The 12,661-nt window shown below is 40.9% G+C and overlaps 1 protein-coding gene across 1 annotated transcript in view; it reads left to right on the plus strand.

The window, feature by feature from the left end:
* The first annotated feature begins 613 nt into the window (after window positions 1-613).
* Window positions 614-12,661, plus strand: part of cep290 (centrosomal protein 290) — a 35,554-nt gene continuing 23,506 nt past the window's right edge. Inside the window, exons 1-21 of the mRNA XM_071925523.2 lie at window positions 614-718; window positions 1,120-1,197; window positions 1,328-1,397; window positions 1,496-1,542; window positions 2,205-2,348; window positions 3,112-3,165; window positions 3,403-3,423; window positions 4,092-4,238; window positions 4,585-4,767; window positions 5,087-5,176; window positions 5,627-5,749; window positions 6,212-6,232; window positions 6,402-6,525; window positions 7,288-7,460; window positions 7,814-7,976; window positions 8,108-8,208; window positions 8,297-8,363; window positions 9,002-9,111; window positions 9,234-9,318; window positions 10,165-10,298; window positions 12,497-12,661. Coding sequence (XP_071781624.2) covers window positions 614-718; window positions 1,120-1,197; window positions 1,328-1,397; window positions 1,496-1,542; window positions 2,205-2,348; window positions 3,112-3,165; window positions 3,403-3,423; window positions 4,092-4,238; window positions 4,585-4,767; window positions 5,087-5,176; window positions 5,627-5,749; window positions 6,212-6,232; window positions 6,402-6,525; window positions 7,288-7,460; window positions 7,814-7,976; window positions 8,108-8,208; window positions 8,297-8,363; window positions 9,002-9,111; window positions 9,234-9,318; window positions 10,165-10,298; window positions 12,497-12,661 — 2,205 coding nt within the window. The remainder of the gene's footprint in view (window positions 719-1,119; window positions 1,198-1,327; window positions 1,398-1,495; window positions 1,543-2,204; window positions 2,349-3,111; window positions 3,166-3,402; window positions 3,424-4,091; window positions 4,239-4,584; window positions 4,768-5,086; window positions 5,177-5,626; window positions 5,750-6,211; window positions 6,233-6,401; window positions 6,526-7,287; window positions 7,461-7,813; window positions 7,977-8,107; window positions 8,209-8,296; window positions 8,364-9,001; window positions 9,112-9,233; window positions 9,319-10,164; window positions 10,299-12,496) is intronic.

A 12,661-nucleotide genomic window follows, 5' to 3' on the forward strand; every position in this document is an offset into this window, starting at 1 on the left:
ATGAGAGCTTGTTACAATGAGGAAACATCAGTTTTTTTACGTCGGATATACTGGTTATTCATCGATATGTTGGTAAAGCTATACACATGAGACCACCCGTTACTACTAGTTTTATTTTCTACTAATCTGGTTACACCGGACTTGCTTTCTCAGCAGTTGTTTTACGACAACCGTAAAGAAGTGGTACTCAATTGTTTACGGGTTTTTTTAACGTCGCAGTTGGCGTCAACGGTAACCTAGCAGCCAAAGCATCGCTTCAACGTTAACGTACACTATCTAACGTCAACACAGGCATTTGGTGTGGGCAGTCACTTAATAATACAACGTTTAATGTGGTTACAAATTGCAGAGTTGCTTGCTCATTCGCGAGGTGTGCTAACGTTAACGTGACTGAATTTAAATCAGTGAGATAAATGTCGTTGAAGTTAACCTAGCTGTATGTGAAAGCTAACTTAATGATGCTGTGGAGCACAGTTGGTAGCTAACCTATAGCATATCCACGAAAATGGATTACCTAACTAATTATTTCGCAAGTTAACTAGCTAACACTTAACTAACACTTCGCTGCCTACTCAATTCCTGGTGAAATCCTCAGAAACACGTTATTGTCAAGATGCCTGCTGTTCTTGATTGGGATGTAGTGATGAGGGTTGACCCAGAAACGCTTTCTGAAAGTGAAGACAACCAAGCGGATTCGGTCAATAATATGCTCCTGATGGTAATTCTCCCCAGTTCACATTATCATGAATTACACGGCTAATTCTACCCGGTTCCTTAGCCACCCACTGGTTTCACTGGTTTTTGAATGTGGAGATGTGTAATTCGTGAATGTTTAGCTATGGCTAGCTAGTTGCCCACAGGACTACTGCCATGTTTATCCAACAAGCTTGTTAGAGTTGTTCTACAGTTCCCTGCTCACCTCTGTCAGCTAAATGCCCCAAGATTGTTCTGCATGACTGTCCTTCATCCCTCCACATTTACTTGTTGACCTGAACAACAAGTAATTGTGGCACACCACTGCTCAATGCAGAGCAAACCCTGCCAGATTAAATATATTGTACCGAAATCAAATGACAATGAATCTGACTATTTTTCATATTAAACCATGGTTCCATGCAGGCGAAACGATGGGAGGTGAAGGATAAAACCCCAGAGGAAATTATCCACGGCTTCAGACTGTTTCAGGCCCTGCTGAAGGTTTGTTGTTGTTTTATCAAAGTTGATATTTCAGAACCATTTAATGTGATTGTCATAGAAACAACGTGAGACTTTGTTATTTATTAATTAATTAATTAATGGTCTTTCTCTCTCTCTTTCTCTCTATTAGAGGAAGGATCGGGAACTTGTCCTTGCCTATGACCTTATCGATAACACTGGGTTAGAGCAAGCTAAAACTGGTTAGTGTGCAAATCAAGTTTAATAGTCAAAAGATTCCCTTGCGTTTTGCTAACAAAGAGCAGCTTTCACACTGTTGACTTCGACTTCTATACTGTAGAAAAGGAACTCCTTGCCAAGGTGCTGAGGCTGGAACAAGAGCTGGAGGTAACTCTTCTCAGCATCTGTCTGTCTGTCTGTCTTACAGTATACGCCTGTCTGACTGCGTACGTACATACCAACATGCATGCGTACATTATTGAGGCATTATTGGGGTACTCTTATTCTTTAGGAAGAGATTGGATATCCATATATGCATTCTTGAACTCATTTTTTACCTAAATTTGTCAGTGGGATAAATGCCGATACCAGAGTAAATGTGAAAGACCGCTCCCCGCTGATGTTGGTACACCAATATATAGCATGTAACAGGTTTGTTTGCACTGTAGGTCACAGTTCATGCTGCTCTGCTTCCGGCAACAGTGCTAACACCCAATCATAGAGTGAATCCTCGCCGCAAAGGGGATTGGGTGCTGTGATTATTGAATGAGAGCACCTAAGAAGATTACAGCTAATTCTTTGCATGCTCAGCCATTTCTTCTTGTTGCAGCTTTGTTTTTGTTTTTGCTTTTCATCGTGGACGTTTTTCCGTAATGAGAATTTGCGCCCCCAAAGTTTCCTCCATAAAGAGAAAGTTGATCTTTGTCTGAGAACGTGCTAATGAGAGTAAATGCATGCATTAGTGCTGTAAACAGATGGAGATGAAGAGAGTCTGAGAGTTTTCTTGGTGGGGGGTGTTTGGGTGTTTGTTTGCTGTGTTTCCTGTCCAGATGGCCCAGCGCTCAGGCACGGGGCGAGACACCCGCTTCATGAGAGATGAGCTTCGGCAGCTTGAGACCCAGTTGGAGCAGAGGGAGAGGGAAGTCTCCCAGATAAGGAGGGAGATGAACAAGGAAAAGAAAACCAACGAGGAGGTATGAGCTCATTACCCATCATTCCAACAGCTCAGCACTACGAATTCAGTATTCAGTAAGGTTTTATACTTTGAAAGAGAGGCCAAGGCAGAGTTGGTTGACCCGTTGGCAACCTGTTCCTATACTCACTGTTTGGCATGTTACTTTTCACAAAATGTTTTTTATCCCAATGAGATTACATTACAATAAGTAAAAAAAACAACATTGAAAATGCCTCCCTGTGTGATGTAGATTCCATTGTAGGTACACAGATCTGTTTCTTCATGTTCTTCAGTACTTTTATTGATACATTATTTTGTACACTTTGTACTGACATTATACTGTTACATCTTTCTAAATACATTACATATTGAAGAGAATTTTGTTACGTCCTTCGGTGTTATTTATGGAAAGAGATTAGTGTCAGCAGAGATTATATTTGAACTGAATACATTTGAATTTGTAATGCTCACATTGAACTGTTCACAACATGAAATAAATAAATTGATTTTTAAATAATTTTATTAATAAAATGAATTCTGCGGTTCAATATGAGTTTGATATCAAATATATGCAGTTCAAATACGATTTCTGTTTTTACTAATCTCATCCCATAGTTATTGTGCACTGACAATAACCTTCCATAGGTTAATGCACAGATTCATGCACTGGAACAAGGCTATTGCAAAGTCATGTCTTTCCAAATGTTCCTTGTGTGTCAGGTCTGGTTAATTTATCTGGCACTTTGTTTCCACATTTGATTCTTTCCGTTGTGTTTTTCTAGTTGGTTGTACGAGCGGAGGAGGCTGAGAATGAGATCAGGAAGCTGAAAAGAGAGGTTTGTGACAGTCGACGCCTTCATACAGATCATAAAGCTTTCTGAAGTCATCTTTTCATTCATCTGTTCGTTCTCTGTAGGTGAATGTCACCTCACTGTTCTCTGTAATTCTGTGTAACACCTGTGTCCATCTTCAAACTGTCCTTTAGTGTCTCTCGCTGTACCATCATTCTTGCATGCGAGTGTTTTCTCCACATTCATCATTTCTTTTCGTCTCTTTCTGTTCCATCGCCATAGACAAAACAGCTTAAGAAGAAGGTAAGAGGCAGAGTCAGTATAGTCAAGTAAAAAGTCTATCTAATGACTCTTGGAAGTAAATATGAGTTTGGTAGTATTTTGTATATATGTAGTAGTATAAAGGTTCAAGTGAGGTAGGATGCACACAGACTTCAAGTTACTGTGTAGAAGGTTAGATACATATATTATCATTGGATACATATATTGTAAGGGCTAGAAAAAACATCCTAAGAATCATTTTTACCAGCCAAAATAATTGATATATATTTTTCATAGAATTATGTCAAAGTTTGCAGAAGTTAAGATGTTACCACTTTGTGTAGAGCAGTGTCATAGGCAACCAATCAACAGCCTCTATGATATAGGGCTATTGTATTGCTTTGATTTGATTGGCTCACAATCAGAGTGTACGGTGGCCAGCAGGGACAAAGTTTGGGAACAGGCAAAGACCAAAGACTGTATAACTGAGGTATTCAAATGTTATTGCCTCAGAAAGTTTTATACCGACATTTGGCACTTGATGGGTGTTAATTTCTGACACTGTGTGTGTCTGTGTGCATAGAGTGAACATAAAACAAATTAGATGTTTATTATTGTATGTAGTGTGTCTAGACTAGTGTAGGATCACAAGCGACACTGGGTCCAGTTCCTCTTCTGTGTCTAAGCCTGTCGTCCCTGTGCCGCGACAGAATGAGCAGCTCCAGCAGGATGTGGACTTCTACCGCAGAGAGCTGGACCACAAGGAGCCGGTCCTGTCCCGAGACGAGAGCGCCGAGACCCAGAGGAAGCTCAACTCGGCCAACCGGCAGCTCTACCAGTGCATGGAGGACCTTCAGGTACTTGGGAAGCCCCACAGCATGGTACAGCACAGCACAGCACAGCACAGCACAGCACAGCACAGCACAGTCCGGGTGGGAAATCCACACCAACCTGCCAGTGTCAGTGTTAGTCATATATCAGACCACCAAGGAAAGCCCCTATATCTGTGTTTTCCACCAGTATTCCTGCAGAGAAAACATAAGGCCAGTACTGTTTTCAATTAATATCTGGTATTTTTATTGCTTATCTCTGACTTTTATATGTTTTTTTTATACCTGGAAAGCTCTTTGTGCCAGTGATTTGCAACAGGTAAAATATAAGCATCTACAAATCAAGTTTATTATATTATTTTGTGTCTGGTAGCGATCCGAGGATGAAATCCTACACCTGAAGACACAGAATGAACAAATGCAGAAAAGTCTGGAGGAGTCTGTGAGGGAGATGGAGAAGATGACAGACGAGTACAACAAGATGAAGATTGTCGTACAGCAGACTGACTCCATCATGGACCAGCTCAGGAAAGAGAGGGATCACGCCAAGTTGCAAGTAAAAACCTGTCTTCCTTTTTCGTGCCAGGGATGTATTTTATTGCACCCCTGTGGCCGTCTGTGGGTGGTTTGTGAAATTCATTTTCATGCCGAGCTGCACTACGTTACCTGACACCACTCTATCATTTGTCTGCCAGGCTTTTACATACTTAAAGGACACGAAGTGGGTTATTATCAGCTGAATAGACTGTGACGTTGATGCTAACATGGCTTCACTTACTTTTATCATGACGGACAAGGTGGTTGGCTTTTACTGTGATACTGTTCTGCTGGTACTGAATAGTGTGTGTGTGTGTGTGTGTGTGTGTGATGTGCAGGTCAGAGAGCTAACAGATCAGATCCAGAGCCAGGCTGAGGAGGATGACCCAGTCATGGCAGCAGTCAATACTAAGGTGGAGGAGTGGAAGGTGGGTGTTAATCCAAAAAACGCTTGTTATTTCCATGTCTGTGTCCACCAGCCACCTCTTGATTTTTTTTTTTTTTTAGCTAGCAGTACTAAACACTTTCAGGAAGCAACTTTCACAGCTCTTGTTGCTGAACCACAGTTGAAAACTCTCTAGACTGTTCTACTAAAAAATTCAAAAATCTTTTTTACTTCTAGCTCTCTGAGCTCTAGAGACATGTTCAGCTCACCAGAGTGTCCTTTCCACTGAAAATAATGACAAAAAGGAGCTAAGGAACTGCCAAGAGAGGTTCCTGGTGGACACACACTGGATTTGTTACCTTTACTGTTCCCTTCACAATCAGGCTGTGCTAAATAACTATTTTTGTACTGGATTATTCTGAAGTACTGTTTGTATTCTGAAGTAATGTCTGACCCTTCCACTGTGCCGACATCTTCTTCTCCCCTCGCTCAGAGAGTGCTCTCCGGGAAGGATGATGAAATTCTGGTGTACCAGCAGATGATCCGCGAGCTGAGGGAGAAGCTGCGCTCGGCACAAATGGACTCAGACAAAAGCAACATCATTGCCTTGCAGCAGGTCTGTTCCAAGGCGGGGAGGAAGGAATCCTCTTTGTATATCTGGGACTTTTTTTTTTCTGCGATTGAGATCACGCTTATTATCAAAATGATTTGCTATTGAAGTAATTTCAGTTCTTTCTGGTAAAGCAGTGTGTGGTATATTGACACATGCATCAACAATACACTGGACATATAATGTGCTAGAGGAAAATCTGGATGAGAATGTGGAAAGGCCTTTGCAAGTCTCATTGCATGTTGCATGTGTTGATATATTTTTCATGGTGCATGTATGAATGTATGCACGTGTTTGTTTGTGTGTGTGTGCGGTGGAGAGGGGGATCCTGAATATTCGGTGTTCTATCATTTTCTGTTCTGCCAACTACCTGCCATTTCCCCTACTTTCTCTACGCTCTTTCTCTTCATCTTGTCTTGTTTTATCCACCTGTCCTTCCCTCCCACCTCCGCCGCTGCCTCGGGCCAGGTCACATACGAACTCTGCGGTGTAAGTTTCTCTGCTCTGCATGCCTCTGTTATGCGCTTCTCATCCTCTGCCTTCCCTTGTTTTCATTTCATAAATTTCCTTTATGATGAAAGTCTGTGAATTCGGTGTGCTACAAATGTGCTCATTTTTACACATAAAATCAATTCAAATTGTTGGTGAATGTCTGAAGGCCGTCCAAGAGAGAGATAATCAAATCAAGATGCTGGGTGAGCAAGTGGAGCAGTATACAAGGGAGATGGAGAGGAACGCCCTTCTCATTGAAGAGCTGAAGAAGCCCATGAAGAAAGACAGAGGTGAGTGGATCGCTGCTGAGCACTCCCAACAGAATAGAATGCTGTTATACCAATGAAAATTGTGATGAGCGTTACATGTCCAGATTGTCCAGAATTGTCCAGAAAGATGACGAAAATCCTCCAAAGTAAGAATATTTTGCTGGTCCTCACTTCCTTAAAGGGCTATTTTATGGTTGGGACTTTAGGGCATCATCCCAAGTTAGGGCGTCATTCCAAAATAACAATTGAGTCATTATCTACTCACGCCCAGGTTGAAACTCTTTTGAGGTTTGTAGGACCACCAAACACACAGTGAGTTAGCCCCAGTAGTTCCATCATAGCATTCTCCCAAACTATTCAAGTTAACGGGACCGTCTGTTTAAAGCTCCCAAAAAAGCATAAAATAACCATCAAATTTCTCCAAACAGTTCATGCAGCATAATCCAAGTGTTTTGTACACAAACGCTTGCGCTGTGGTTCCAAAAATCCAATATATACCTCATTATCGCCTGTATTTTCCTCACTGACAATGCTCTGGTCGTGACTGTTGGTATGTTCTACAACAAAGCATCATCAGTGAGGAAAATATAGGACATAATGAGGTTAATATAGGACTTTTGGACCCACTGTGCAATTTTTTTATTTTCATTTTTTAGCCCTCTCTGCCTATTCTGCTGGTGAAATAGAGAAAGTGGCAAGTAAATTCTGGGGCTCTGGAATCCACCACATGGCCACTGTAGTCGGCAGATTAAAAAAAAAACCAGTTTCCTCTCTGTGCCCCAGGCATGCCGTCAGCCATCCAGCAGAGGAAGGCGGAGGAGCTGCAGTGGAAGCTGCAGGCTGCAGAGACCAGAGCGCTGGAGGCTGAGCGGGTGGCGGAGCACGCCGAGGCCGATGCCAGGGAGAAAGACAAAGACCTCAGTGAGACTCTGAACCGCATGAGGCTGTACGAGTCTGTAAGTCGACAAACACCCTCTCTTTCCCCCTTTGTTATTTACTTTTGGCTTGCATCAATGTTTTTGTTTTTTTTAGCCAAATTGAATTAAGACCTAATTTCCCTTTTGCGGTTGTTTTTTCTTTTTTCCTGTCCATCTTGACTTTAAAAAGAGACAGTGAAATGACTATGTGACTGTGGTGTGATTACTGTGCTTTCTGGGTCTACAAACCGATTATTTGTTTTCACGCCATGTCCAATCACATCCTGACGTCTCCAAAAAGGCTATTAGTTGACTCACAAGGAAATTCCCAACGTGAGAAAAGAATCACTTTTCGATGGACTAGTAACCGTAGCTCTGTTGCTGTGCTGCAGGGCACGGATGGCCTTAAAGCAGCCATCGCTGAGATCAAGGAGTGTAAAAATCAAATAAGAGTGAGAGATCATGAGGCAGAGGCCATGACCAAAGAGATCAACCAGCTCGAGATGAGGATCAATGACCTCCTGGATGAAAACGAGGATTTCCGAGAAAGACTAGGTCAGATTATTTAAAAAAACATTACTGATCCCATTTCTCAGTCTATCACGATTACACCTTTTGACATACCTGAAGCAGTGCAATTGACAGCTCTTCTTCTTTCATTTTTGTCTGTTTTCTGGCCTCCAAAGGTCTGGGACCAAAGGAGGAAGTGGATCTGACAGAATTCAGGCGAACCAAAGATCTCAGACAGCGCCAGTACAAAGCAGAAAACCAAGTCCTCACCAAAGAGGTAATGTTGGACAAAGAGGGATTACAAAGGTTATCATGACTGCTCTTGAACTTACTTTTTATCTCACCACTTGACTTTTGTTTCCCAGATTGAACGGTTGGAAGAGGAGAGACTGGAGCTGAAGAAACAAATCAGACGCATGGTGAAGGACAGAGGTGACTCCAAAGTCATGGAATCATATGGCGCCAATTATTGTATTCTCATTGTATTTGCCTGTTTTTGTCCCCCATGGGATGAAACCGAGCGGGGGGGTGGGGGGTGCTATGGATCAGGATGTGTCCATCCGTCTGTCAAACATGATATGTCATCATATCTCAAAGACCACTGGTCTGATTTTGACAAAACCTGTAGAGATGATGAGTCTTCACACTGTGTTCCAGTGCTTAAATAATTACACTGATTGGCCTCATGGGGGCGCTATAATTAAAGAGCGAAATTTCTAATTTGAAAAGCCATAACTGCTGCATCATTGGTCCAATGTTGACAAAGCTTGGAGGGATGATACGTCTTGTTTCTGATTGGTCCAAGGGATGCCTGTATCATTCGAGAGGGACAACATGTTTACTTGTATTCCTCTGTATCCCAGTTTTAAATATGTCTGCCGTTTTGTTTTGTTTTGTTTGTTTTGTTTATCGTATCAGCTTTTATGTATTATCATCTTATTGTCTTTAAAGCACTTTGTAACTGTTTAAAAGTGGTATACAAACAATGTTTTTTGTTTATTATTAACAGCATGCTGATGTTGTTCACCTTTTATTTTTAAAATCTTAATGACGATGAACTCTGTCTGCAGGGTTCACAGAGTTGAACTCGCTGCTGGAGGAAGACCCCAGGCCCAGCAGAACGTTCCAGATGACTCTTAAACAGAGCACCGGTTATGCAGATGAGGAGATCAGACGCAAGGTAAGCTCCTGTAAAATGTAAAACGAGAGATGTTGTGGTTTCTTGCCTCGTCCATTAACCTAACAACTGCTTTAAGTTTGTAAGGTTGTAACCTTATCAATGACGTACAACTGTTTTTACAGAATGAGCATCTGGAGAAAGAACTGAACACAAAGGAGAGAGAGCTAGAGTTTCACAAGACCCAGTCATCACAGTTCCGGGTCAAATGTAAGTATAGCCCTGCTGTTGTGGAAAAGCCACATAACTGCAGTTTTAGTGTTTTTCTTACTTTAATTTAAACTTTACATGGTCATTTATATGTTGTGTGAATTTCATGACCCTTAGCTGTCAATGAGAAAATGAGCTTTCTTTTCATTATAGCCTACCTCATTATAGCCTTACAGCCTACAGTGCAAGTTCGCACTGTCGGTCGGTCGCTCTGTTAACCGCTTGGGTCATGTGGGTGAAAGTGCACCGCAGGAAGTTAGACTGCAGACTCTCACTCAGGAGACCCGAGTTCAATTCCTGGCAGGAACGAACATTCACTGTAAGCTCTTATTAGGGCTGAACAATTGAAATCGAAATTTTATCGAAATCGCAATGGCGTACTGCAATTTTCAAATCGCAGGAGATGCAATATTTGTTAAAGGCGAAATGTGTGTCAAAATACCATTTTAAATTAAATATTGTCGTGCTGCAGAGATGTCCTGGCCCACACATCATATTTTACAGACTTAAGAAAACATCTTTGTTTGTTACAGATCCCCGCAAAAATCACACCAGAATCATTTTAATACGTTTTTCAATGAAAATGAGATGATGTAAAAATGAGCATTCCCTCTAATATCGTAAATTATATCGCAATTGCAATATCAGTCAAAATAATCGCAATTAGATATTTTTTCAAAATCGTCCTAACTCTTATTGTTGTTTACAGATGTGGGGGGGTTTTGTCAACTGCAATAAGTATGATAGAGCGTGTACTTTTTTAAACATCAATGCTTTCATGGAAATAACCTCTCGCAGAACTCACAGCTTGACAGCTACTGTTGCCTCCTGTGTGTTTCTTTATAGTGGAAGAACTGTCAAGAGTGAAGCGGGATCTGGAGGGCACGTTGACAGATGTCCTCCAAGCCATGAGGAGTAATCAAGAGGCCGCTCCGTCTCAAGCTGCCGTCTCTATCCCCGGTCTGGAGAGGTTGGCCAATGTAAGTGTGTCCCCTCCACTGCCTTCAGGACCGTGGTGTAGAAGCCTAAGAAGACACACACACACATTTATTATTATTTATTTTTTTATTAGAGAATAGGTGATATGAGGCTTTATCATTTGTAAAGACATTTTATTATTATGGGCTGTATAATTTATACTTTTATAGCTTTGAGGGGAGATCAGGTAGTTTGAGGTTCAAAGTGAATCAGTTTGACAGTAATTGCCAGGGACTTTTAACTCTTTTATGTTGTTCTTTTATCCGTTTCCTAAGTTGATGCTTCTTGATTCCTTGATACGTTTCCCCCTCTATTCAGTACTTTGTTCAGTAATACGCAGGTTTGGAAAAGTATGAAAAAAACTGATAATTTCCACGTCCTTAAAAGTGGGAATACCAAAAATCAGAAAAAGTAAAGGGAAAAATTGGTGTTCAGTCCCAAAGCACATGGTCACATTTTGTGTAGTTGTAGAGTCACTGTCATTTCATTGTTATTTCTTGTTGTAAAGTATAATATTCACTTTTAGTTAGGTATAGTCTAGTTGACACTAATATTACCTGCCACTATCAGCATACATCATATTGAACTTCAAACTGATATATTCAAATCCAGTCAAGAAAGTAAGGTCTGGAAAAAGTAAGGAGTAGTATATTTGCTATGTCCAGTAACAGCTTTTGATCAGATTCATTTTAAATGCTCAACTTCCAGAAAGTTATTTCCACCATAAATGTACGCAGAAGTGTTGTTATTGTTCTCAGTAACACTGGTGACCGCTAATCAGAATCAGAATTATATTATTTATCAAGTACAATGAATGCAGAAGAATTTGCCGTGGTTACAGTGGTGCACACTGACACACTGACAACTCTCATGGTGAATTAAGTATAAAGGATACTGACACATATGGTACAGTGACAACAGGACGTCCCATTTAGTGTAAGGGGACAATTAAGATATTTTCTGTTGCTAATACAGTTTTAGAAGTATGAACCTTTAAAAAAGTTGGTCTTTTGGCACAGCTTACTCCAGTGTAGGGGCAGGATGGGACAACTTGAGCCCTATGGGGTAAAATGTGCCGCTCTTTCATACCTTAGCACAGAACAAAGTGTACTCAATGTATGAAATGATATAACTTGTTTTATTGCAACAAAGTAACTACGGTTACACAACTTGATATGAGTTTTTGTCCTCAATTGTTGTGTGTCTGCGTGTGTGTTTGTGTACTGTATTTTGATTCATGGCACTTTAATCTGGCTTTAGTCAACATGCCATTGTCAAGGGAAAGACAAACTGTTTCTCCCCTCTCGGTATTCCACCAACTTTAAGTGTTTTTGGCAGTTAAGACTCCAATTTAATCATCAAAGATCTGATGGGCTTTTGCTTGTCTGTCATAACCGGTTCTTGGTACTTCTCCTTTGTCAGTTTTTCTCAGTATGTCTCGTATATCTCCTCAGCATCAGTTACCATGCCACTGATCAAATCAACTTCCCTTGTGACATTTCCTTGGCTGCTCTTTTTAGATGCACCAAGGAGGCTGAACCCCGGTTTGTTTTGCGTTTATAGTCTCATGGCATAATGTGTCTGTTCTATAATATTAGAAAATACCACTTGAGCACATATGTGTTTAACTTGACGACATTTTAATACAATGTAAATGCAACTGGAAAAGCTACATTTCCTGTAGAAAACATCTGGGCTAGCTGTATTTCCACAGCAGTCTGCTCAGTAGTAATCTGAACAGTAAGAGCCATTTGGCTTATTCTCTGTCTTTGATGTGATTTTGAACGTACATAACTGTACATTTCTGTATATCTACATCAGAAATTAGCATTTGTTAACTGTTGTGTTTTGCTATATCACCCAGATCTCATTTAGTAGAATCATTAATATTGGTTGTAAACATTGAAGCTTGTCTCACACATTACAGTAAGTATGATAGTAGTGCGACCTGTTATAGAGGGTTACACTGACTGACAAGCAGCACCTCAAATTATCTTCTTTGCTTGAGTTATTGTAATAATAATAATAAATAATGCATTTTATTTGTATTGCACTTTTCATTCACAGTGCTACAGAGTTAAAAACAAAACAAAAAACTATTTTTTAATAACCACAGTAAAACTGGATCAGAACTGTCACCCAAAAGTTTTTAGCTCTATTTTTGGTGGCTTTTCAACTCTACTCTGCTTCCACATCACAGGCTATAGAGGTCAAGAGCTCGACCGGGACGTCCGATGCCACCTTGCACCTCAAGTCCCAAATAGATCAGCTGGTGGGGAGAAACGACGAACTCAGGCAGGAACTGAAGTCGACCCGGGAGGAAGCAGCCAGCACCTTGAGTCAGCTTGCCAGAGCCACAGAAAAG

Source organism: Centroberyx gerrardi, chromosome 4, assembly GCF_048128805.1.
Source record: "Centroberyx gerrardi isolate f3 chromosome 4, fCenGer3.hap1.cur.20231027, whole genome shotgun sequence".
Lineage (NCBI taxonomy): Eukaryota > Metazoa > Chordata > Actinopteri > Beryciformes > Berycidae > Centroberyx > Centroberyx gerrardi.